General features: G+C 45.2%; 9 protein-coding genes across 16 annotated transcripts in view; 4 read left to right on the top strand and 5 right to left on the bottom strand.

The window, feature by feature from the left end:
* The first annotated feature begins 42 nt into the window (after positions 1–42).
* On the top strand, positions 43–1,551 carry LOC6728188 (cilia- and flagella-associated protein 36). The gene is made up of 4 exons (XM_002103501.3): positions 43–197; positions 252–460; positions 516–676; positions 811–1,551. The coding sequence occupies exons 1-4, from the start codon at positions 95–97 to the stop codon at positions 1,268–1,270; spliced, it is 933 nt and encodes a 310-aa protein (XP_002103537.2). The 5' UTR covers positions 43–94; the 3' UTR covers positions 1,271–1,551.
* On the bottom strand, positions 1,289–6,875 carry LOC6739718 (leucine-rich repeat-containing protein 40). Of its 7 annotated transcripts, XM_016172042.3 has the most exons (13): positions 6,735–6,875; positions 6,163–6,204; positions 5,102–5,457; positions 4,125–4,315; positions 3,869–4,072; positions 3,562–3,685; positions 3,331–3,503; positions 2,865–3,265; positions 2,480–2,806; positions 2,243–2,386; positions 1,997–2,185; positions 1,738–1,923; positions 1,289–1,674 (listed from the first exon to the last, which is right to left on the bottom strand). In XM_016172042.3, the coding sequence occupies exons 2-13, from the start codon at positions 6,168–6,170 to the stop codon at positions 1,569–1,571; spliced, it is 2,409 nt and encodes an 802-aa protein (XP_016034814.1). In that variant the 5' UTR covers positions 6,171–6,204; positions 6,735–6,875; the 3' UTR covers positions 1,289–1,568. The 7 variants fall into 7 exon arrangements, 6 of the variants coding, with proteins under 6 accessions (XP_016034814.1, XP_016034816.1, XP_016034818.1 ...); XM_016172044.3 differs by lacking the exon at positions 2,480–2,806; XM_016172046.3 differs by lacking the exons at positions 5,102–5,457; positions 6,163–6,204; positions 6,735–6,875 and adding an exon at positions 4,377–4,739.
* LOC6728187 (carotenoid isomerooxygenase) lies at positions 6,656–9,195 on the top strand. Its single transcript, XM_002103500.4, has 4 exons — positions 6,656–6,797; positions 7,118–7,626; positions 7,686–8,718; positions 8,774–9,195. The coding sequence occupies exons 1-4, from the start codon at positions 6,753–6,755 to the stop codon at positions 9,047–9,049; spliced, it is 1,863 nt and encodes a 620-aa protein (XP_002103536.1). The 5' UTR covers positions 6,656–6,752; the 3' UTR covers positions 9,050–9,195.
* On the bottom strand, positions 9,096–11,470 carry LOC6728186 (adenosine deaminase 2). The gene is made up of 6 exons (XM_002103499.4): positions 11,251–11,470; positions 10,317–10,802; positions 10,094–10,263; positions 9,859–10,040; positions 9,645–9,781; positions 9,096–9,588 (listed from the first exon to the last, which is right to left on the bottom strand). Exons 1-6 carry the CDS (start codon positions 11,324–11,326, stop codon positions 9,131–9,133), a joined length of 1,509 nt encoding a protein of 502 aa, XP_002103535.1. The 5' UTR covers positions 11,327–11,470; the 3' UTR covers positions 9,096–9,130.
* A 1,079-nt stretch (positions 11,471–12,549) lies between these two features.
* On the top strand, positions 12,550–15,211 carry LOC6728185 (adenosine deaminase 2). Its single transcript, XM_002103498.4, has 6 exons — positions 12,550–13,080; positions 13,492–13,989; positions 14,045–14,214; positions 14,269–14,450; positions 14,503–14,639; positions 14,695–15,211. Exons 1-6 carry the CDS (start codon positions 13,011–13,013, stop codon positions 15,156–15,158), a joined length of 1,521 nt encoding a protein of 506 aa, XP_002103534.1. The 5' UTR covers positions 12,550–13,010; the 3' UTR covers positions 15,159–15,211.
* Positions 15,212–15,227: 16 nt separating this feature from the next.
* On the bottom strand, positions 15,228–16,100 carry LOC6728184 (low molecular weight phosphotyrosine protein phosphatase 1). The gene is made up of 4 exons (XM_002103497.4): positions 15,959–16,100; positions 15,721–15,905; positions 15,490–15,663; positions 15,228–15,431 (listed from the first exon to the last, which is right to left on the bottom strand). The coding sequence occupies exons 1-4, from the start codon at positions 16,074–16,076 to the stop codon at positions 15,318–15,320; spliced, it is 591 nt and encodes a 196-aa protein (XP_002103533.2). The 5' UTR covers positions 16,077–16,100; the 3' UTR covers positions 15,228–15,317.
* Positions 16,057–17,001, bottom strand: LOC6728183 (low molecular weight phosphotyrosine protein phosphatase 1). The gene is made up of 3 exons (XM_039295630.2): positions 16,838–17,001; positions 16,440–16,774; positions 16,057–16,202 (listed from the first exon to the last, which is right to left on the bottom strand). Exons 1-3 carry the CDS (start codon positions 16,866–16,868, stop codon positions 16,116–16,118), a joined length of 453 nt encoding a protein of 150 aa, XP_039151564.1. The 5' UTR covers positions 16,869–17,001; the 3' UTR covers positions 16,057–16,115.
* On the bottom strand, positions 16,925–18,046 carry LOC6728182 (low molecular weight phosphotyrosine protein phosphatase 2). Of its 2 annotated transcripts, none has more exons than XM_044923447.1 (3): positions 17,805–18,046; positions 17,367–17,731; positions 16,925–17,139 (listed from the first exon to the last, which is right to left on the bottom strand). In XM_044923447.1, the coding sequence occupies exons 1-2, from the start codon at positions 17,848–17,850 to the stop codon at positions 17,367–17,369; spliced, it is 411 nt and encodes a 136-aa protein (XP_044779382.1). In that variant the 5' UTR covers positions 17,851–18,046; the 3' UTR covers positions 16,925–17,139. The 2 variants fall into 2 exon arrangements, with proteins under 2 accessions (XP_044779382.1, XP_002103531.1); XM_002103495.4 differs by having other exon boundaries at positions 17,379–17,731; positions 17,805–18,040.
* Positions 18,047–21,051: 3,005 nt separating this feature from the next.
* The window catches only part of LOC6728177, a 50,696-nt gene continuing 48,889 nt past the window's right edge, over positions 21,052–22,858 (top strand). The window contains exon 1 of the mRNA XM_016175273.3: positions 21,052–21,708. The gene's annotated coding sequence lies outside the window, so the exon portion shown is untranslated. The remainder of the gene's footprint in view (positions 21,709–22,858) is intronic.

Here is a 22,858-nt window from a genome sequence, read left to right as displayed (position 1 = left end):
TGCTGGGTGGTTTTTCACTTGCCATGGCAACCGATTCAAGGACCAAACAAATGTTGACTATGCAGTTTAGTCACTTCTTTCAATCGTAGCTAAAATGTCGGTGGAAGACTCCTGGGTTTTCGATTCGCTGGTGTGCTTCCTGCACGGGCCCATTTGGAATGCTCCGCTCCAGACGTTCATAGAGCAAAAGTCCTTAGGTGAGAAGTCCACTCAGAACATGTAATCGCCAGTAATGCAGGGATTTGGTGCAGTCTTCGATCCCAACCAGCAGTTGGATGAGAACAATCCGGACATACTGCAGATACACGAGGAATACAAGAATCTGGTGGACTACATGCTGGGCAGCTTCATGGAGGAGATGCAGATATCACCGGAGCAGTTCGAGATGGCCTGTCTGGAGGGTAGGCAGCAGGGTCAGGGCGAGAATCCCTTTCATTTCCACCAGGTGCTTTTCCAGCAGGTAAGTGCAGTCGCACGATCTCATGCAGTCAGGTCCCCAAGACGTCAACTTCCAGATATGGGCCGCCAACGATCTGAAGATATTCATACGCATGATGACGCAACGCAACGTGGAACTCCAGCTGCAGGCCCTGGATCTTATAGAGAAAAATCAATTAGCCCATGGCGGCGCCGAGGAGGGGGACGACCGCAGTGCGGACGCGAGCTCGGATCCAGGGTGGGTAATGATGTCTTATGCAATTGTGGGCACTTTGCCAACCAAATTGTACAGGGGTTTTGACAATTAGTAATCAATACTTCTTGTTTTTTGGTCATTATTCTATACCGTATATATATACTGTGCATGAACAGGGATACCGCCTCCGAGGTGGAACAAATGATAGCCAAGACGGTGTCTGACGAACTGGAGAGCCCCGAAGCGGCCCTAACTCCAGAGCAGGAGCCCAATCTGGAGCTGGTCAACGACAAGTTCCAGCGCCTGAATCTGTTCTTCGAGCAGGAGGATCGCGTGGACCCCAATGATGTAGTCTCGCGGCAGGAGTACCTGCGCCAACAGCGGGACAAGATTGTGGAGATTAAGAAGCAGACGCGTGCAAAGCAACTGCAGGAGACCATGTCCCGAGGTACTCCACATGCACCGGAAGGAGCACGTCCCAGCTCCGCGTTGGTGGCCCAACAGCTGCTCGAGAACGGCGGCCAGACTAAGGAGCTCTCTATGCCGGCACCACTGGAAGCTGAGGAGAACGCTGCCCTGCAACTCAGGCGCAATCTTGCCAAGCGCTTGCGCAGCGAAGTGGTTGAGCAGAAGTGAAAGAAAAAAAGGACGCACTTTTTTCCCTACTATTCCCATTTATTGCAGATGCTCAGCCAGGATTAACAACGTGCATTAGGTAATGTGGCATGCAGACTAGTTCGGTTGTTTGATGCACGGTGTGTGTCGTATGTTGTACTTGTAACGCCTCCTCTCGTCCATGTCCACAAACAGCCAACGCATATATTGATTGTTTGTGGGCATGATCAAGCGGATCTATCAATTTCCATTACGCTATTCCTCAAAATAAACATATTGCTAGTGAAGTGTTTCTCAGAAAACGGTGTGAATTGCTCTTCTATGTGGGTATGCGATCGCGCAAATAAGACATGATGGCGTCGGTGCCCTTCATCAGGATTTGGTGGCGGGGCTGTCGAAAGGGATTGCCCACCAGCTCCAAGTGACTGCAATATACAGGGAAAATCAGTTTGGCTCCGAACAATATATATTTCCAGCAAGGATCTTACGTTATGTTTGTCAGGTTCCCCAAAATTGGTGGCACTGTCTCAATATCGTTATTGCGCAAATCCAATGTGCTCAAACGTCGCATGTTCTGCAGACCCGATACATTTAACATTTTTATGTGGTTCTCACTGGCAATGAGGATCTCCAGACCTTGCAACTCGTACACACAGTTGGGAATACACGGAAAGCTGAAAATAAACAAGAGGAAAGTTTAAATAAAGCTGCTAAGCTACTACTACTAAGATATTTCCCAATACCCACCGATTGTTTGCGATGTTTAGTTCACGCAGTGTATTCAAGACACCAAACTCCGTGGGCAGGTCATTCAACAGATTGTTGGACAAATTCAAGAAAGATAAACGTGTAAACTGGGAGATGAACTGTGGCACATAGCCGATGACATTGTTGGATAAAACTAGCTCAGTGACTAGATCTTTCATGTGCTGCAGTCTAAAAAACCAAATAGTTCTAGATCATTGCATCATTGCATTAAAACTTTAAACTTACCCATTGGGCAAAGTGCTCAGCTGGTTGCGCGCAAAGTCCACCACATGCACTCCCTCATCCCTGGCGATCTGGAACACCTGGTCAGGCACTGACGTGAGCTCCTCCAGATTGACAGCTAATGTACGTGTATGTCGTAGTTTGTATCTGCAAAGTGGAGTACAGATTAAAGTTAGTTACAAGGTCCATGATGAAGTAGATGACATGTGTGTAAATTTTTGGAACTTGTTGATACACTACACCCAACGTGGATGGACAGCTGAGCGAGAGGATGGATCCTGTTCATATGAGAACTGCTGTTGCTGCTGCTGTTGGTACATAAAGCAACCTGGATAGGGATACTCCATTCGCTGCTGTTGCTGTTGCACAAAAAGTGATCTCAAGCTGCCATTCTGATGCTGCTGCTGGTAAGTTTCGGGTTCATATATGTGCCCCTGGGTCTGGCGATCATATTGCTGACAATTTCTGAGCGGTTCATACACACAAAACTGCTGCTGCATTTGCTGCTGCTGGCATGGATATGGACAATGACATTGGAATCCGTTCTGCTGTTGCTGGTGGTGAAAGCTACAGCGGCGGAGATCAATGTGCCGTCCTCGCTGAAAGAAAAGCTCTTGATACGTACCTATCCGGAAAGTTTCCGGGTATATCACCATCGTCCATTTGGCCACCACGCAAACGGGTAACACTGATGCCCGCTGACGTGGACGCGTCGTCGACGCCACCTCCCTCCTCCTTGGCCTTGGCCAAAGCTCTATCGTGCAGAGTCTTTAAAATCCGCGTTGTTCCACACTGCAGAATGTCGCGTCTGATTGTCTTTATGGGATTTCCCTCCACCTGCAGACTTATCAGGTGGGCCAAGGAGGACAATGTGACCGGCAGCACGCTGATCGTATTATTGGACACATCGAGACGGTTTAGATTGCGCAGCAGGCACAGCTCGTCGGGCAGCTCCGTGATCTTATTGTCCCGCAGATCAAGTATCTTCAGGTGTGGCAAGTTACTACACATAGCTTTTGGTATGATCTGGAATGGAAGATAATTATTATAATTGGGATTAGATGTCAAGTAAGATTTCAAGTAAGGATTACCTTGATGAAATTATTGCTGGCGTGTAGCTCGCTCAAGGCCTCGTTTCCCTCGAACTCGGGCAGTTCCAGTATGTCGTTATGCTGCAGATAAAGGCATTCCAGCTTTCTTAACAGGCCCATATCCTCCGGCAAGCTGGTCAGGTCGTTATGCATCAGATCAATCTTTTGCAAAGCTAATAACGCAATCGTTCGACATGGATTAGCAAATAATTGAGGTGGGACAGCACTTACAGCGCATGTTAACAAGATCGGGCGGCAGTTCCTTGATGTGATTATTGGGCAACAAGAGCGCAGTTAGACGCACCAGGAACCCAATGCCGCCGGGCAGGGATTGAATATTGTTATGCCCACCGTCCTTTCGTTACAAGTGGATTAGCAAGCAGTTTGTTAAGGAAGGATATACATGTTGGATGGGATTAGTCAGATAAGACGCCAAAACCATTTTCATCATACATAAAAATAATACTCAATAATGTAAGCATAAATATAAAATCTTTAAAGCTGTTAGACTGGCTTCTATATCCGCCACCCAACTCACCAAAAACTCAAGCATGTGAAGGTCACTGATGTCCGGATTGAGTTCGTCGAACTCGTTGTACGAGATGTTGAGGTGCCGCAGCTCCGGTAGACTGTACATCTCACGGGGCAGCTGGCTGAGTTTGTTGTGGCTCACATTAAGGCGCATTAGCTTTTCCAGCTTGCCGATCTCCGGTGGTAACTCCACCAAAGCATTATCGTGCAGCTAATATATGGAGTTTAAATTAAAAAGACTAATAGTAATTGTATTTTCATACCGTAAGCACGGTAAGTGATTGCAGATTCTCGATCTTTGGCGATATGTGCGTTAAGGTGTTTGAGCTCAGGTCCAGGTTGTTCAATGGCACTTGGTTCCACCAGGCATCCTCCTCCTTAATCGTTAGCTGCTCTAGATTTACGGCCTTGCTGTCCGCATCCGCCTCGTTAATGTCGTACAGTCGCTTGGGCACTGCAATGATAAAATGTCGAGTCAATTAGAGTACGTTTATCCTGGAAATTCACTACACTACAGTCTTCAGCGAGGGTCGGTGGTTCGGGTTCATCCAGTTCCAGCTCATCGTCCGGATCTTCGCTTTCCAGCTCGTCCGCCGAGGAGGCCATCTGAAATTCGCGAATCTGGTAGTAGCGACGCCTCCGCGGATAAGGACCGCACATGCAGAACGAGGTGAGCTGTTTCCTGGAGGACGCAATCTTGGGAGATGCTTCGGTAGAGTCACACAACCGATGTGGCTCAGCTCAGTGGGTAGACTGAATCAAGCTATGACTGGTCTGGGGACGCACCCCTGGAGCACCTTTATGGATCACTACGAGCCGCGCAAGCTGGTCAGTGAAGCGGCAAATATGCTTCGCCCCATATTTGGGATCCTCCAGGGTCAAGTTCGAGATCGAAATCGCTTTTGCCTCACATGAACTGGAACCACAAGGCGCTGCTGTCAACGAGGCCGGGGCTCCATTGATCAATCGCCGGCTGACTCGTTTTCGGTGGGACCATGGACTTCCAACGACGCAGCTGCTCCTGGGTCACCACTGCTTGCAAACCCGCCAATGTATGTAGCTACTTTTAAGTGGATGATACAGTCACAACAACTCTGTAACTCGAATGAACAGACTATATATTTCTACTATTACTCTTCAAAGAGAACGTTAATTTTATTTGAATTATAAATGTAACGTATTACTGAAGTTCGAGTTTGAGTGCTGCGACCATATCATCAATTCTTCCCTTTGAACTTACCTCTGGCCAATGCCTTGTTGGAAAGATTCAGGGTGCCCGATTTCCGCGCCAGCTTCCACAGTTCTTGGGTGAGCACCTGGTCGTCCTCGTGAGTGCTCCTCTCGTGAAAAATCGGGCGAAAGGCACAGTTTGTCCTGGGTGAGTGGACCACTGTGGCTTGGCGTGGACTTTGGGCGCAGCGCGGAATCCGGCTGGTGGAGGGGTTACCCCGTCCGCGGCCGACTTTGTCACTCATGTCGCTGGGACAGCCGTAGTGGGTGAAGCAGGAATGGCCAAAGTCGAAGTCGCCGCCAAACGCGGATGCCTGGTCACATTCCTGGGCACCGTGGAACGAGCCAAGTTCTACGTTGCTGAAGCTGACAGGGATGACGGGATAAATGGGGTCAGTGTGACGCTAAGAAGCCGCCGAATCACAGGTGAATTCGGTTTTGTCCAGATTTTGCGTCGTTTTATTTTGGCTCACTGTCAGCTGTCAGCTGTTCGCCGCTCGCTTTACAACACTACTTGACGTGTGCAACTCAACGGTAATTATTTTAAAATCCCAAATGACCGTTATTTAGTTTTATTTTTAACTTCAATTTTAAACGCATATTGTTATTTGTTGTAATATTTTTAAGAATAAGAACTTCATTTTAAGTACCCATTTTTATTAATGCTATCTAAGAAGATTCTCAGTACATTTTAAAAGGAAGAAGAAACTTTCTAATTTTTATAAAATATTTCCTAAACACTGGTCAAATTCCATAATATAATTTAACTTAATTTCTCATGTTAAACCAAATGAATCTATATTAAGCACAGATAGGTAAAAGCATTTTAATTTAAAAATCCTTCTCTTGCCCTCACACAATTATTTTTTTAAATGCAATTAGGTTTCAAACTACAGCTGCATATGATTCGAAATTAGAATCAATTTACCCCAAAATGCGGCAGCGTTTGAAAACGGTGCACCTGCTCAATAACCCCAGAAATCGTAATTGATTTGATCGTGAACTTAAGTCTGTGATGGGTGTGCGCAATCCGCAATCCACAAGCAGATTAAGAGCTTAGTCGGTACTTACTTCATCATCTGGTTGGGGATCCCTTTGTCTATCGTTTGGCTTCTGTGGGAGATACAAGATACCCAGTTAGGTTGGAGCAAGGTCAGTCGCCAAAAGTCAGTCACTGGGCTGTATTAGATTTCGCTGTTCGACGGCAGTCACCACAAATGTTGGTTAGGTGCAGTGTACAGTGTACCCACCACCACCCACCCACAACCCTCGGAAAATGTTTGTTTTCCGAAGCGGCAAAAATGCTGAGCCACTTGTCTTTGCTCCATGCCCATTGCAATGGGTCTCCGTCTCGGTGTGTGTCGTCAATGGTCGTTGTCTACCGGCGTGGCCACGACGGCTGTCAATCAAAATTATGAATAATGCTGGGTCGGTTGCCTCCAATTGGCCGCCTTCTCCATCCACATGGGCTGGCCAACCATCCCCTATCCAATGTAACTAGGTGGCCAGCCCACGGAGCACTTGCCAGTTGTCATTCGGTTCTCACTGCAAGCGGACCGACCACGTGAAATCCGGTTCTTTCGGTTGCGGAATATTGCATCATACATAGCTTGGACTAGCCAAGGAGATTCCCCCAAACTCACACTTGGATTATCCACGCAATGGCAGCCGGTGTCTTCAAGAGCTTTATGCGCGACTTCTTTGCGGTCGGTTGATAACAAAATCGATTTGAAAACAAGAATTTTTTTTAAAATTTTATAAAGTCTTCCAAAAATTGCCCAAATTTGCTGACTGAGTTCGAAACGTAATCTAAGGTTTGAGTTCAAGTTCAAGAGGCCCTACTGTGTTCAAGACCCCATGAAGGTCCTTGAGAACAGTTTCAGCTGACGAAATGTTTGGAATGTGGGAAATCAGCTAGCAGTCGACTGGATAAGCCCTGCTAATCCACGGCGAAAGTGCAGCCGGATTAGGGCATTCAATCGGTTCGGTCAAAGGTGCTAAGACCCATCCACCCATTTTGTTACAGGTGAAATACGATGAGCAGCGGAATGATCCCCAGGCGGAACGACTGGATGGCAACGGGCGACTTTATCCCAACTGCTCGTCGGATGTGTGGCTGCGTTCCTGCGAGCGGGAGATAGTGGATCCCATCGAGGGCCACCACAGCGGGCACATTCCCAAATGGATAAGCGGTAGTCTGTTGCGCAATGGACCCGGCAGCTGGAAGGTGGGCGACATGACCTTCGGCCATCTGTTCGACTGCTCCGCCCTGCTGCACCGATTTGCCATTCGGAATGGACGCGTGACCTACCAGAATCGCTTCGTGGACACGGAAACCCTGCGAAAGAATCGCTCTGCCCAGCGGATTGTGGTCACGGAGTTTGGCACAGCCGCTGTTCCGGATCCCTGTCACTCGATCTTCGATAGATTTGCGGCCATTTTTCGACCGGACAGTGGAACGGATAACTCGATGATTTCCATATATCCTTTCGGGGATCAGTATTACACATTTACGGAGACGCCTTTTATGCATAGGTTTGTATATTAAAAATGCAATGAACTATAAATTATTATTATTATATCTTATATTTTAGAATAAATCCCTGCACTTTGGCCACCGAGGCTCGCATCTGCACCACCGACTTCGTGGGCGTGGTGAACCACACATCGCATCCACATGTTCTTCCCAGCGGCACTGTCTACAACCTGGGCACCACAATGACCAGATCTGGACCGGCCTACACCATACTCTGTTTCCCGCACGGCGAGCAGATGTTCGAGGATGCTCATGTGGTGGCCACATTGCCGTGCCGCTGGAAACTGCATCCCGGTTATATGCACACCTTCGGCTTAACGGATCACTACTTTGTGATTGTGGAGCAGCCGTTGTCCGTTTCGCTGACGGAGTATATCAAAGCCCAGCTAGGTGGACAGAATTTATCGGCCTGCCTCAAGTGGTTCGAGGATCGACCAACACTATTTCACCTTATAGATCGGGTTTCCGGCAAGCTGGTGCAGACCTACGAATCGGAAGCCTTCTTCTATCTGCACATCATCAACTGCTTTGAACAGGATGGCCATGTGGTTGTGGACATTTGCAGCTACAGGAATCCCGAGATGATCAACTGTATGTACCTGGAGGCCATTGCCAATATGCAAACGAATCCCAATTATGCTACCCTCTTCCGGGGTCGTCCCTTAAGATTCGTCCTGCCCTTGGGCACGATTCCTCCGGCGAGTACCGCCAAGCGGGGCCTGGTCAAGTCCTTCTCCCTTGCCGGACTAAGTGCTCCGCAGGTTTCTCGCACTATGAAGCACTCGGTGTCGCAGTATGCGGATATTACCTACATGCCTACCAATGGAAAGCAGTCCGCTGCTGGAGAGGAAAGTCCCAAGCGAGATGCCAAACGTGGGCGCTATGAGGAGGAGAATATTGTCAATCTGGTTACCCTGGAGGGCAGTCAAGCGGCGGCGTTCCAGGGCACCAATGGCATCCACCTGCGTCCGGAAATGCTGTGTGATTGGGGCTGTGAAACACCCAGGATCTATTACGAGCGGTATATGGGCAAGAACTACCGATACTTCTATGCCATTAGCTCCGATGTGGATGCAGTGAATCCGGGAACCGTAAGTGCTTATAGTTCTTTCCCATATCAGCTAAATGGAATCCCTATTTTTATAGCTCATCAAGGTGGATGTGTGGAACAAGACCAGTCTAACCTGGTGCGAGGACAATGTGTATCCCAGTGAGCCCATTTTTGTGCCCTCGCCGGATTCGAAATCCGAGGACGATGGCGTTATCCTGGCCTCCATGGTGGTGGGCGGTCTCAACGATCGCTATGTGGGCCTAATTGTGCTATGTGCCAAAACGATGATCGAACTGGGTCGTTGTGATTTCCATACCAATGGACCAGTGCCCAAGTGCCTCCATGGATGGTTTGCACCCAATGCCATTTAGACCACTTAGCTTAGGAGCTAGGGTAAATTATCTGCCCAGTATTACGTTTAGATTTAGACTAGATCATTTAATTATTAGAACTTAGAACTTTGGATTCAACACATTCGCAATAAACTCCTGCCACTTGCGCTGGAACACCCTATTGATTTTCCGCCGCTCATCCGAGGTGAGCACGGCGTACTTAATGGAGTTCAAGGCCAGCTGCTTTAGGAAGCGCAAATCCGCTTCCGCCGGAGCCAAGGCCATGAAGGCGTAGTAGAAGTCATAGCTGAGACCCTTGGCTCCCCAGACACCCGGATCATCGGATGATATAACGATGGGAAAGTTCTCGGCTATCAGAAAGCTGGCCGGATGATTTCGCAGATCCCAGACGAAGCCCAAGACCTGGTTGGAAATGGGATTCACCTCGATGGCGATGTTACGCTTCTTGATGGTGGACCACAATTGTGGATGCTTGGGCAGGGCGAAGGCGTGGCCAATCCGCTTCGTATTTAGCAGAATGGCGTCCATCATGTTCCAGTCCGTTCGGCCATTCCAATCTATGGGATAAGTTGATTGTTTCTCATATACACTATATGGGATTAGGATTACTTACTCGTCTCGCCGGCGTGGAAGAAGTAGTTTGCCGTGCTGGGAAGATCGGACAGTTGGTTGATATACCTGTTCAGCGGATCTCCAGTGTCCTCCTGACCAATCAGATCGAAACCAATCACAAAGTTCGGTTTGGCATGGCTGCAGCAAATAAGAATTTATAAATTTTTAAATTATGATGTGATTTTACATTTAATAATTAGGTACACTAAACTTACTGTAGCTGCTTAAAAGTGGTGATTCGCCGCAACATCTCCTCCTCGGATGCACGATTCCGCTTGGCATATATCACCTTAACGCCGATGAAGTCATGGTGCTTGGCCTTGAATTCCTCCACAATCCGTTCCAGCTCGTTGGCCACCTCCAAGGTGCTCAGCGTTCGATTGTTGTCGTCGTACAGCTGCATTAACAGTCTTAAGATCACAATCCAAGATATTACCCACGATTACTCACCGGCGATAGAGAGGCTCGTATCTCGGCATAGATAATGTTATCCTCGCAAAGTTCCTCCAACATGCGCTTGTGATAGGCACAGTAGGTGGGTCGGTATTTATACAGACGATCCACGGTGGTAAATATGTTCTCAAAGCGCTCCCAAATCTTCTTCCGATTTGGCAATAGAGCTGGAATTTTAGGTTTTTCAAAAAGTAATACCAATTGAAGTTGATATCCTTACCTTCCGGCCTGGGTCCGTGCATATTGATGTGCTTCTCCAGCTGGCGCTCGTACTTTCCCCGATCCTCGGCATTGATTCTCTCGGTGCACACATTCTGCACCTCGCTATGGCATCCGGACTGATCGTAGGTGAACACCAGCAGTCCGTCCACATTGCGACAAGTGTACAGATTATTGGTGGTGGTCAGATTCTGGATGATCCAGCGGGAAGTCACCATGCCCGTGTTGTGGCCGTGCAGAAAGGCGCCCTTCGGCATCTTCTGGATCATGCGGAAGACCTCGCTCTGCCGGACATACTGCCTGCCCTGGAAGAAGTGCATCGCTGGTGCGTACTTCTCCGGCGTCTTGAGTCCTTCGGCGATCTCCGCCCGCTTGGCATTCATCAGGATGCTGTTTGCCTTCTCCTCGTCGGACGACAGCCAGATGTTGCCACCCAGTGAGGCCACTCGCTCCGCTTCCATGATCTGCTCCCTCAGTGTTTCATAGGCTGCAGAATGGAAGTTTTGGGTTTGTTTTAGAGGTTTAAAAGTCCTAACATATAATAATATATAAAAAGTACATAGATTATTCGGCTTATTTTGTTGTTTCACTTGCTATGCTTTTATAGATCATCGAGATGGAAACTTTATATTATTTGTTTACACTTTTGAATTTGCGATAAGCACTTTTTTAAAATGAACATAATAACAACATCTAATATAGTTTTTCATGAACTTTTCCGTACAAAAAACACGAAAAATAACATGTGAATTTACTACACATTTTCAATTTTATTTAAATCCTATTCTTTAATAAAATATTTTTAATCTGTTACATGGCGATTAATGCACATATGTACCTACATATATAAGAATTAGCTTAAAAATTTCTTTAAAAATCAGGTTGATATCAGAAAAGAATGCAACTAAAGACTTGGATCATCATCCGGAACTTACGTAGATCTGTGGCTTGCATTCTGCCCGTTAGGAGCACAATGGAGGCCACCAAAGCACCTAGGAACCACATCGCCATCCAGTAATCTCAGTTCCGATTGGGCAATGTACGCCGTATTTGACTCGATCTGCGGCTCTTGGCGATCGCCAAACAACTGATAGTGGCCACCGCTTTGGAATCCGAACCGTATACGGCTTGTGCAATTCCACACTGATCATGATCTTGGTCGCTGTGGGATCAGCGGCATCTGGTGCAGTTCAATGACGGAGATTAGTCCGCTCCGGAATGGGGCGCGAGCTATGTTTGGATGTCCCCGGGTTGGCACTTTCGTTGACACTGGCTGCCCCTCGTCCAATTTGCGAATACAATTCGTGACGTAGCATGCTCAGTGCCAAAATGCCCTTCTTCAAAGTGATACTGTAGGTAAACACATCATCTCTGGTTGCAGCGCATATACGCAGCGCATATATATAGTAAGTATAACCAGGAAAAGCATATATGTAGGGTATTAGGAGAAACGCCAAAGCCGCACTTCTATGCTTCCCTCAGTAGCGCTATATGTTTGTCCATATAATGTGAAAACATGGCGGATCGTGGGCATATTTTTGCATATTGTTGACTAACCCAATTTGCACTGTTTACCCGCCGAAATTATACTTGACATTGAACGTGAAATGGGGCCATTGATCATGGCAGGGAAATCGCAGGGAAATCTCCTGGAAATGCAATCCATTCATGGGAACTTTGAAGTATCTGAAAGATATGCATGGCAATATATTAGGATTTAGTTTCTTAGATATTATTATTTATATTAAATATTATAATAAATATAATAAATAATAAATGAAAACCTCTCCTAGATAATCGTTTTAAGAATATGTTTATAGTACCCAGAAGTATTTATCTATAATTGAACTATAATTCTCACCTAAAGTAACAAAATGAGCTTAATGACTATACCTTTTTTTTGTAAACTACCATTTGCCAGGTATTTGATAATAAGCCAGCGAAAAATAAACATTACTTTACAATTGTCATTTGTGTAAGCTGCGATAATTGACTCATCCATCTGCGATTATCGTACGCTTCCCAAAGCATCCAGACCACTTTATAAGGCAGGGGATTGGAGGAACTCGTAATACCACCAGTGTCGTGTGCTGTTGGAAACCAACAAGCGCGTCCGTCGTTCACGTCAGTGAAAATTTGCCAAAATAGAAACAATTCAAATAGTTTAAAATCGTCGAGCGATGGGCGCGCACGCCTTCGACATTTTTAAATCACTTAATATGCGCGGCAGGCATTGAATCACACAGATATGCGACAATACTAAAAAAAAAAGATTTGAAAAAAATTAAAAAAAAATAAAGATAGCCAAACAATCCGGCTTCTAGAATGAAATTGCTTCCACAATTCCCGGCACGGGTGCGTTTGTCAACCGTTAAGAGACCCCGGCTCCACCTCTGCACTAATTTTTTTTATGAGCGGGCTCCGCTGAATGATTTTGTCAAAATTATAGTAGCATTTTGCTTTTCTTCATCGGTATCCACAGTTCTAATCGGGCACTTCTGGCGAGCGGTCGCGAAAAGATTGAATAGTCCCCAGTTCCCCAATTCCCCAGTCATTAATAAATAAATATATTAAATCAGCGTGTGCGACGGTGGCAAGTCAATATTTGGCCTGTGTGAACTCATTAGCAACGGACAACAGGACTCAGCAATAAATCGGACAGGCAGCGAAAGTCCTTTGGAAAGTCCTTTTCACAATGAGAGGATTGCTTATGCTTGTAGTGCTCCTTACCTCACAACTGCAGATCCAGGCGCAAACTGCACTAAGTATGATTTAATTTGTCATTAAGGAATAATCCTTTCAAGGAAGTGATCCTTAATTTGTGTGGTTTTCTTGGTATTAATTAAAAACTATGTGCTTTGAAACTTAAAATGCCAGTGGCATAATTGCCAGTAGATTATTATCATATTTTCTATATTTATGCCATTCCATTGGGGATTTTCATTTTGATGAATTTTTTTTACGATACCTGTAGAGAATCTGGCTTTAAGAAATGGCAAAATATGTGAAGCCGGTCAATGACTTTAGTGCCAAACTTAGGGCTTTGACCTCTTCTGCTTTAGCTTAGAGTGAATGTCCTTCCCAGGTTCTTTTACCTATGCGCTTCAGAATTTAATAAATTTTATGAGTATAGGGTATCGCTTAAATTTCTTAAAGAACCACCAAATTATTCTTAGGCTATGAGCAAGCACGACAAGCTGTTCTCACGGCGGAGGAGGAGCTAATGACTGGGGGACACACCCACCTGAACACGGAGGAGGCCAAAGTGGACGATATATTCATGGAGTACAAGCTGGGAGAGTTGGCCCAGGGATTCCGCAATGCGGAGCAGAATGCGGCCGCTCTGCACTTTTTCAAGGCCAAACCGCTGATCGATCGGAGTGCGATCTTCCGGTTTCTTCAGAAGATGCCCAAGGGCTCGGTGCTGCATGTGCACAACACCGCCTCCGTGAGCTCCAAGTGGGTGGTGGACGACCTGTCGTACATGCCCGGACTGCTGCGCTGCACGACGGCCACGGGACAAAGTATCCTGTCATTCCGCAGGACCCCGAAGGAGCACAAGTGCCAGTCGCAGTACGTCCTTGTTTCGGATGAGCGGCGGAACTCGTTGGATCGCCGGGTCTACGATCGGAATTTGGAGCGTCTGATCAACTTGTACACTCCAGTTCCAGAGCGTAAGTCAGTGATGTCCTTTTTAACCGGCGACGTCATATCAGTCTTATCCTACAGTGGAGTATCCCACCATTACCCGGGTTTGGGATCGCTTCCAGGGCATGTTCGACGGTCTCAGCGATGCGTTAATCTACTTGCCAGCCTTTCGAGCGTATCACTGGCAGATGCTGGAGGAGCTCTACAATGACAATGTGATGTACACAGAGATTCGGACCAGTTTTAAAACAGTAAGAAGCGATGTAATATATTATTACCAACATTAATTCTATATAACTATTTAGTTATATGACGCCAGTGGACGCACTTTTCCCAGAGAGCGTACTATCCACGAGCTGTATGCCATAAACCAGAAGTTCATGAAGCTGCATCCTGATTTTCTGGGCTTCAAAGTCATTATGGCCGTCTATCGCGGCTATGAACTGGATCATCTTAAGGAAATCGTCGAGGTGTTCAGGAAGTTGCAGTAAGTTTTGGCGCTTTTTCGAAGAGTATTTACATTCATATTACTTTTCTAGCCAAGCCTTGCCGCACTTTCTGGTCGGATTCGATTTGGTGGGCCAGGAGGACAAGGGAAAGCCACTCTACTCCCTGCTGCCTGTCCTCAGGGATCTTCCGCCAACAGCTCGGCTTTTCCTACACGGCGGAGAGACCAGTGAGTGGTAGTTCTTTTCGATCTGCTCATCAACTTGATGAGATATTCCTTACAGATTGGTTTGGTGCCTCAACGGACATCAATCTGCTGGACGCCCTGTTGATGAACACAACACGCATTGGTCATGGTTATGCTCTGGCCAAGCATCCGATCCTCCTGAATGCCGTCAAGTCGCGTCGGATTGCCGTGGAGCTTAGTCCCATTTCGAATCAGGTGCTGCATCTGGTTTGGGACCTGCGCAACCATCCGGGTTCCCAGTTTTTCGCCCTCGATGTGCCCGTGGTGATATGCAACGATGATCCTGGCTTCTGGAATGCCAAGGGACTGAGCTACGATTTCTATTATGCCATCATGAGTCTGGCGCCAAACAATGCGGGGCTGAGGCTACTGAAGACTCTGGTGTGGAATTCGGTGCGTTACTCCACGCTGACGGAGGAGGAACAGACGAGAGCTTTCAAAATCCTCGAACTCAGCTGGTCGCGATTCATAGACGACGTATTGGAGGGCAGTGTATTTTAAATGAATTTATAAGTGAAAATAAACAGCCAAAGAGTTTATAAATCATTAGTGAAGTTAAGCGGCAAGTTCTGGCATTTCAATTTGTTCTTTTTAATAAGTAATACTCAAAATCAAGCTATGAAATATGATTATTTGTACAACTTATTTTTGATGACACTTCTATTGACTTCCTAATGAGACATTATTTTCATCTGAATTGTAATGTTGAAGAAAACGTTCGCAGCTTTCCAGTATCTGCAGATAAGCAGCATTAAAGCCTCCCATGCCTTCACTCTGTGGAAGAAAGCACAACTTTAGATACTCACTACATAACTAAGATTATTTTAATTACAAAGTATGGATCCTCGATGATCTCATCCTCCTTGCGTCCAATATAGCTACCCAGCAATTGAATCTTGCACGTGGGACTGGGAACAAGCCAGGCTGCCATGTGTTCAAGCTCCAACAGGTTGCTATTGTCCATGGCGAATATGTAATCGAAGTCATAGAAGTCTTGAGCACTTATCTGTAGGAGTGAGAAAAAGATAAAAAGGGTACTTTATGTTTATATAGTGCATATTACCATACGACCCAAGTGGTTTGTTTTCAAACCATGTTGCTTTAGCAATTGTTGTCCACGTGCCTGGGGCTCCAGGCCAACGTTCCAACTCCTGAGACCAGCACTGTCCACATACCAGTCCTGCAGATTCCGTTTCACCACCAAATGCTTGAGGATGGCCTCGGCCATTGGAGACCGGCAGGTGTTGCCTGTAAGTATCGGTGTAAATTAGTCTTTTTATCTTTTATTTCTTCACTCTTACCAATGCACACGAACAGAACCTTCATTTTCACAATGGGAACTGCAAGTTCCGATGAACAACGCTGGTGATTCATTGAATATATATAATATATAAACCGGTTCACGTTTAGTATCAACATTTATTAGTTTATCTACATCACAACACTTTTACAAATCATTCATTTCTGGAGGCGCTCTTTCATGAAGGCGGCACAGGCAACCACGCACTGCTGATAGGCGGTCTCAAAGCCCTCGGCTCCACGCTCCTAAAATAACAAATTGCGATCATAATTAGACTAAGCTTTTAAGTTAAGTTCTTAATATAGAGCACTTCTATTGATCTATGGAATAGTTCGCCTTATCATATAAGCTCATGTATGTATCTTACTGGGATCTTTCTATCTTTGGAAGTCTTGTAGTTGTTTAATGTTCCCTCATCTGCATATCTCGACTGCAACTTCGTATCCTAGTCAGGTGGAATCAGTATTCTAAAAGTGTCTTACATAGTAGGGATCCTCAATGATGCGGTTCTTCTTCTCGAGCATGAGGAGCTCCGCCTTGGAGTCCTTGGGCGCCAGACGCCTCAGTTCGCTCATGTTGTCCTCGTCCATGCCGAAGATGTAGTCGAATTCCGAGAAGTCCTGCTTGCGGATCTGCCGAACGATGTGGGTGCACTTGAGGCCGTGCTTTTGCAGCGTGCTGATGGCCCGCGGATCAGCGCGGTTGCCCACGTGCCAGCCACCAATTGCTGCACTATCGACCTCCACGTCCTTGACATTCGCCTTCTCCAGGGTGTCCACCATCACGACCTCCGCAATCGGGGATCTGCAGATGTTGCCTGAAAGAGCGGAATATGACTTTCTTAATGGTATAAATATAAGATAATTGTGTGCTTTATTACCCAAACAAATCATTAGCACTTTTCGAACCATTTTTAAGTCAATTTACACGGAAATTTTACGAACTATTTGATGTGTTGTTTTTTTTCCGGCTCGCAATTGAGCGTTCCGCAACCTGCAGCCCTGGCCTCAACTGTTAGTTGGCAACGCGGGCTATCAGCTGTTTTCGGTCGGATGGCTTAACCCTTGGGCGGTGTCGGGGGCTTATCTACATTATCTGTTTTAAAAGCGCTTGTTTCAAGAAATTCTTGCACGCTATGCTGCACTGCCGGTAAATTTGTTCAAATGGTGCTTCACTGATGTCCTGGCATATTAAAAAGGTAATTTTATTAAAATATATTCTGTTTAAAAACAAAAATATTTAGAAAGCTAAAATAGATCCATATTTATATACAAAAACTAAATAAAGAGTGTCAGGTATCACTAATTATTTTTATTTTGTATATTTATTTATATTTATTTAGAAGTATAGATTTGCTTGTTAATAATTAATCTTTTCTTAAATAATTTTTAAATCGGAACATTTAGTACCTATGTACTCACATAATAGGGATCCTCAATGATGCGTTCATCTGGTTTCAGGCCAAAATTCCCCAAAATCAGCAACTTGGCAGTGGTGCCTTTGGGAGCCATGCGCCTCAAGGCGGCCAGGTTGCTGAGATCCATGGCGAAGATGTAGTCGAATTCGAAGAAGTCCTCCGGAGCTAGAACTCTCGCCTTGCCATGGTAGTCGATATTGTGCCTGGCCAGGACATTGAGAGCCCGCTCATCCGGTCGACGGCCGGAGTGCCAATCCTCGATCCCGGCACTCTCCACGTGCCACTCCCCCTGCAGTCCCGCCCTCGTGACCACGTCACGCATCACAGCCTCGGCAATTGGGGAGCGGCAAAGGTTGCCTGCGTGGGCAGTTCATTTGCATAGTGATTAACAAAAGTGTCCAGGATTAGTTTTGGATACGGGAATACGCACCCACACACACCATCAGCACACTGCTCTTCTGCGATCTCTTGCCCATTTTCAGTATTTTGGGATTGGTCTTTTGATTTACGAAGGCAATTCAACTATGCGGTGAATTTAATAAAACTAGGTTGTTGCAGTAAAGTAAATATGGGCGTGGCTGGGTATAAAAGTGTTCGAAAAACGTGCGAAGAAGAAATATGTACACTAATATTTGAACAAAACTGACATGTTAGGCAATAAAAAATACGTTTTGAGTTTGATTTATTTATCATATAATTTTCGAAAACACATTAACCTTCTTTAAAGGTTGATTTCGAAATCTGTTCATTCATTTTCAAAAGTTCTTTTAAAACTTTTAGCTATTAAATAGCTAGGGAAATGGCCAGAATAATTGACATTAAATTACTCAATAAATTTGTTAAAAAATGTTTAAAGAGGGGTTATTTAGTATCTTTACTTTGCAGCTTTAAATTAAAATTTAAAATATTAATAAAAGACTACATATAGATAGTTAGTTAGTTTCAGTTTACAAATTTCTAATCAAAAATATATTAAAGATATATTAAGTTTGTGCAGACCAAAATAGATCCATGCTCGAAATTCCGTAAACACCTATGAGATATAAACAATCTACGGATTAGCCTGCACCTTCTCTTAGAGTTCCTCCTTTGTCAAGTGGTTTCCTGCTGGAGATCACACCTCTGGCACTTCCACTTCCGGCTGACTGCTGCAGACGCCACAACCACGTGCACATCCTGTTTATCCAGCGTGCGTATTTAAACTCGAAAAACTCGGACTAAAAACTGCGCTGAAAGCAACTTTAACTATTAGCATTTAATTAAAGTTCATTTGCCGGGCGACAGACGAGGTCATTTCCACCCACTTCAGTTGGCTGGGGAGGAAGTCCTTTGCCCCGAGGAACAGAGAAGTGATGAGCTCTGGCTCTGGAATCCAACCAGGATCCAGGTAGTTGGGTTTTGGGTTTGGGTTTGCTTTGGCCATGAATATGCAAGCTGCAGCTGGTGCTCAAAGGACAGGCAGGTCCTGGTCGCAAAATGTGTAATGACTGTCGAGGAGTTGAGGTCTCGGGTGCGGGTGTGAACTTAAAGCGGATGACCAGCTCGCCGGCAGAGAAATAAAGTTGCCTTTCAAAATAAATTCGTTTTGAGTTTTATGCAAATTGTATACAACCAACAACAACAAGGGGCGGGGGGCAAACAAAGGCCAGACGAAATGCATGGCACAAACTTTGCCAACTTGGCTGGCTGCAATTGTAGTTTGTGCTGTGGATGTGGATGTTGCTCTTCCCGGTGGTTGGGGTTGCAGTTGGGGCTGGGGCAGCTTTGATGGCATCAAAGTGAGCTTGTCGTTGTGCAGACAAATGTTACGTACTCTCGTCACACTCTTACGTATGCAAATGTCCCTTGCCATTGCCGGCGCAATGCTGCAGTGCGTCCTCCACAATTGACAATTGTTGAAAATGCAAATGGAAATGGAAATGCCAAGACATGTGCCCAACAGCCACACCAGCAATTCATACATATGCCATGGATAATGGAGGTGTGTTGGGGGTGGCATCATGGGTCGCATTGAGGTAAAGACAAATGCAAAGGCGTTGTCTCTACTATCATCATCCGGCGACGACATCTCCTCAGATAAGATAAACGATGGCAAAGTCAACAGCAACAACTGGTTGGCTACGGAATGCACTGCAAGAAAATGCAGTCAAGTATGCTACTTACACTTGGCATGAATTTAAACTATTGATTTTGTTGAAAAGCCTTACATGAATTTTATATATTGTATTGTATTATGAAATAGTTCAATAGAATTTTATTATACGTTTATGTTTTTATTATTACTTTTTAATACAGGTACTTGATATTTCTCGCAGTGCATGTTCAAGAGGTCAGTGTAAACAAGTAAATACGACATTCGTAGCCCACCGCAGGCCGAAATAAATTCTCAAGTGCAAATGAGGTAAATGACAAGAGGTACGAAGCCATCATAACCTCTGACCTGCCACCGCCCACTTTGCCGAGCATTTGACAGTCGAGAGCAAACATGTCCAAGATGAACATCCATTTTGCATTTGGCAAATGAAAAGCGGGAAAGCTACAACTGACGTACACACTAGCCGGCAGACAGCTTGTCTATGCAGCAGGCCATCTCCATCCAATCCATCTGGGCCTGCAAATGTATCTGTATCTGTATCTGCTGTATCCAGTATCTGGTACTCGTATCTGCCTTTTGCAGCTTCATCAAATATTTAGCGCCAGGCAGGCGGCTCCAACTCGAGGGAACTGGAAGGAGGGACAAATAAGCGCATTCATTGTGTTCGTTCAGTGTAAATACGAAACGGATGTAGCACTGCTTGGAAAATAACAACTTTGTAAACTTAACTTACCTAACTGGACTCGTTTGGTACTGTGGAAATATAGAAAAATAAAAAATCTATTGGGATAACAAAAAACTACTTAGCTATTTGTAAATTTCTTGTATGGATATAATGCTTAAAAATGTATATAAAAAATTCAGAAATCCTACTTCTATTATATCCATTAATACAAAAATCTAAAAATTTTTCAGATTTTTTTATTGTATGTTACTCTTTTAATAAGAATATTTCAGAATTGGAATATTGGAATAGTTAGAATCATTATTGGAATATTCCAGAGATTTCTCTTAATATAGAATATGAAATTTCTGAGTTCCTGGGATTGTTTTATGTGCAGCTTCTTTTTGGTAATTTAATCGATTTTCAAATTTATCACTTTCCCGCGGGCAATCGCTTGTTTTGTTAGTTTTCCTTGAGTACTTCTCTTCCCCTGCACTTAATAGCATCGTTCTTAAATGTGAAAAGGGGAAAAGTTTGCAAGCTGTCCAATCACTAATGAATTAAACAAACGTTGAGGGCATCGACGTTATTCCGCGTTGAAAGGCAAATTTAATAAACCACCCACACCTACGAAAAAACCACCGAAACGCAATATACCCCTGCAGCAGATGCTAAATGGAGAGCAGTCCGAACTACCCTGGTAAAAATGCAAATTGGGGGTGTGGGGCAATGCCAACGACCAGCCAAAAAGCCGGCAACAACAAACGCCCGCGCTGTACCACGCCGGCAACATGTTGCGTGTTGCTGCCGAGCGAGCAACATTGCAATGTTTGCACTCGCGTGTGTCGGTGTGTGTGCGTGTTGTTTATCTCGCTGCCACTTGAAATGTTGCCAAGAAGCCGGCCAGCAACATTAGCAGCATTTCGAAAACTTGTTTTCAACGTAGTTGGGTTTAGTTTACTTTGAGACGGCGACGCAGGTGGACGTGTCCGAGTGCGAACGAAAGAGAGCGATTAACGCGAGCGGACCGCGTTATAAAATAATACAAAAAAAAAAAAAAACAACAAGAGCTCAGTTCATTTCAGTGTTTGTCTTTAGTTTTATGGCGCACGCTGCGCGTCAGGTAGTTTTTCAGTTGTATATATGTACGTATGTACATACGAGCGTATATATCTATAATGTTTTTTGTGATTCGTCTCGCGGCAATGTTTTATGGCTGACAAAACCATCGAGCGTGTAAAGGTTTTGCACTAACCGTACGACAAAAAAGAAAAAAAGAAGAAGAAGTGATGTACATTCTACGAGTAGATGTAAAGTGCTAGTGTTTACCCTTTTTGCCGGGATTACTCATCATCGCATCGGCGCATCATCGACACCATCATTATCATTCGCTTACAAGCGGGCAACTTTACGAAATCCCAAAAAAGAAACCAGTATCGCTGTGCCCAAGTATCTGCAAGATACGTGAGGCAGTCCAGACCACATATTGGAATTTACTTAACACGTATGCAACACGCACCCATACCAGTTAACATCGAGCGGGACCCATTGGATTTTGGAACCAAAAACTACAGGGTAGGTAAAATCGCCTGTAATCGGGGTTTCTTCTCCGGAAAAACAAGAGACGCGAAGCAAACACTCACTCACACTTGACCAGCTGCGTTTTTCCACCCTCGCCATAAAACCTAATGATTCCGAACTACCTGTTTTTGGATTGACCCTGGTTTTCCCATTAGCCGCCAGAGGAGATTTCACTGCACCAGCATACCATATACCATATAGTCCATAATATCGGAAAGCTGTGCGGCTATTTATAAATCTAGATACCCTGCGTTTTGGGGCCCAGGCTCAAATCCGGTTTTCCATACCCATATATCCCCCAGCCCAGCCCAGCCATCAATTCAATTTCTACTGGCTGAGTGAGTTTTTAACTCTCCGAAGAATCTCCATCTCCAGGTCGAGCATCTTCTTCGCTGAAGATTTCTGAAGAGAGCTGGTTTCTGCGGGCCGTTTTCTTTTCCCTCGCTTTGTTTTCTTTCGTTTCGTTTTCGTTTTTTACTATTTGCCGATCGTCGTGATGATCATGATGCTGTGGCTTATTGCCGCCAAGATTTTTTCCACTTTTTTTTATTTTGCTTTTTTTTTTTAGTTCTTTTGGTGTTTTTGCTTTTTGCCGATTGAAGGTGCATGGCCTTATTTACCCAGTTTCCAAATCGCTCACCGATTTCTGCTTATTCTGTTTTGGGCTTTGTTTTGAGGTATTTGCTGAATCACACGGGGATCATTTGAATCTTTTAGCCAGACAGTCGCTGTGTGGAATTGGGATTGGGATTTCATTTGAGAGTCGCACCCAGTCCGTGGCGAATAAGTCAGTATCCCGCTCCGGAATTGACTCACGGCCAAACAATGCGACATGCGGCGAAGTGCTGTGGGTAAAAGAGAAAAAATCAAAATGCAAAACTTGTTGCTAATAAACAACAATTACAACAACAGCAAAAACAAGTTCAGCTAACCACAAAAATGCTGGCAGCTGAACTCTAGACTCGTTGCCCAGGAGCTCCGCACTGGAGCTCCACTACACTCCACTCACCAAAACAAGTCGGTGTATGGAGCCATTTTCTGATGTTGCTGCTGTCACACTACTGGCCATTCGCCACCAGCAACAGCAACAGCAACAACCAACAGCAACACCAACAACCAACAACAGCAACACCAAGAGCAACAG

The sequence above is a fragment of the Drosophila simulans genome, chromosome 3R, assembly GCF_016746395.2.
Source record: "Drosophila simulans strain w501 chromosome 3R, Prin_Dsim_3.1, whole genome shotgun sequence".
Taxonomy (NCBI): domain Eukaryota; kingdom Metazoa; phylum Arthropoda; class Insecta; order Diptera; family Drosophilidae; genus Drosophila; species Drosophila simulans.
This window is presented reverse-complemented; position numbering and strand designations above follow the sequence as displayed.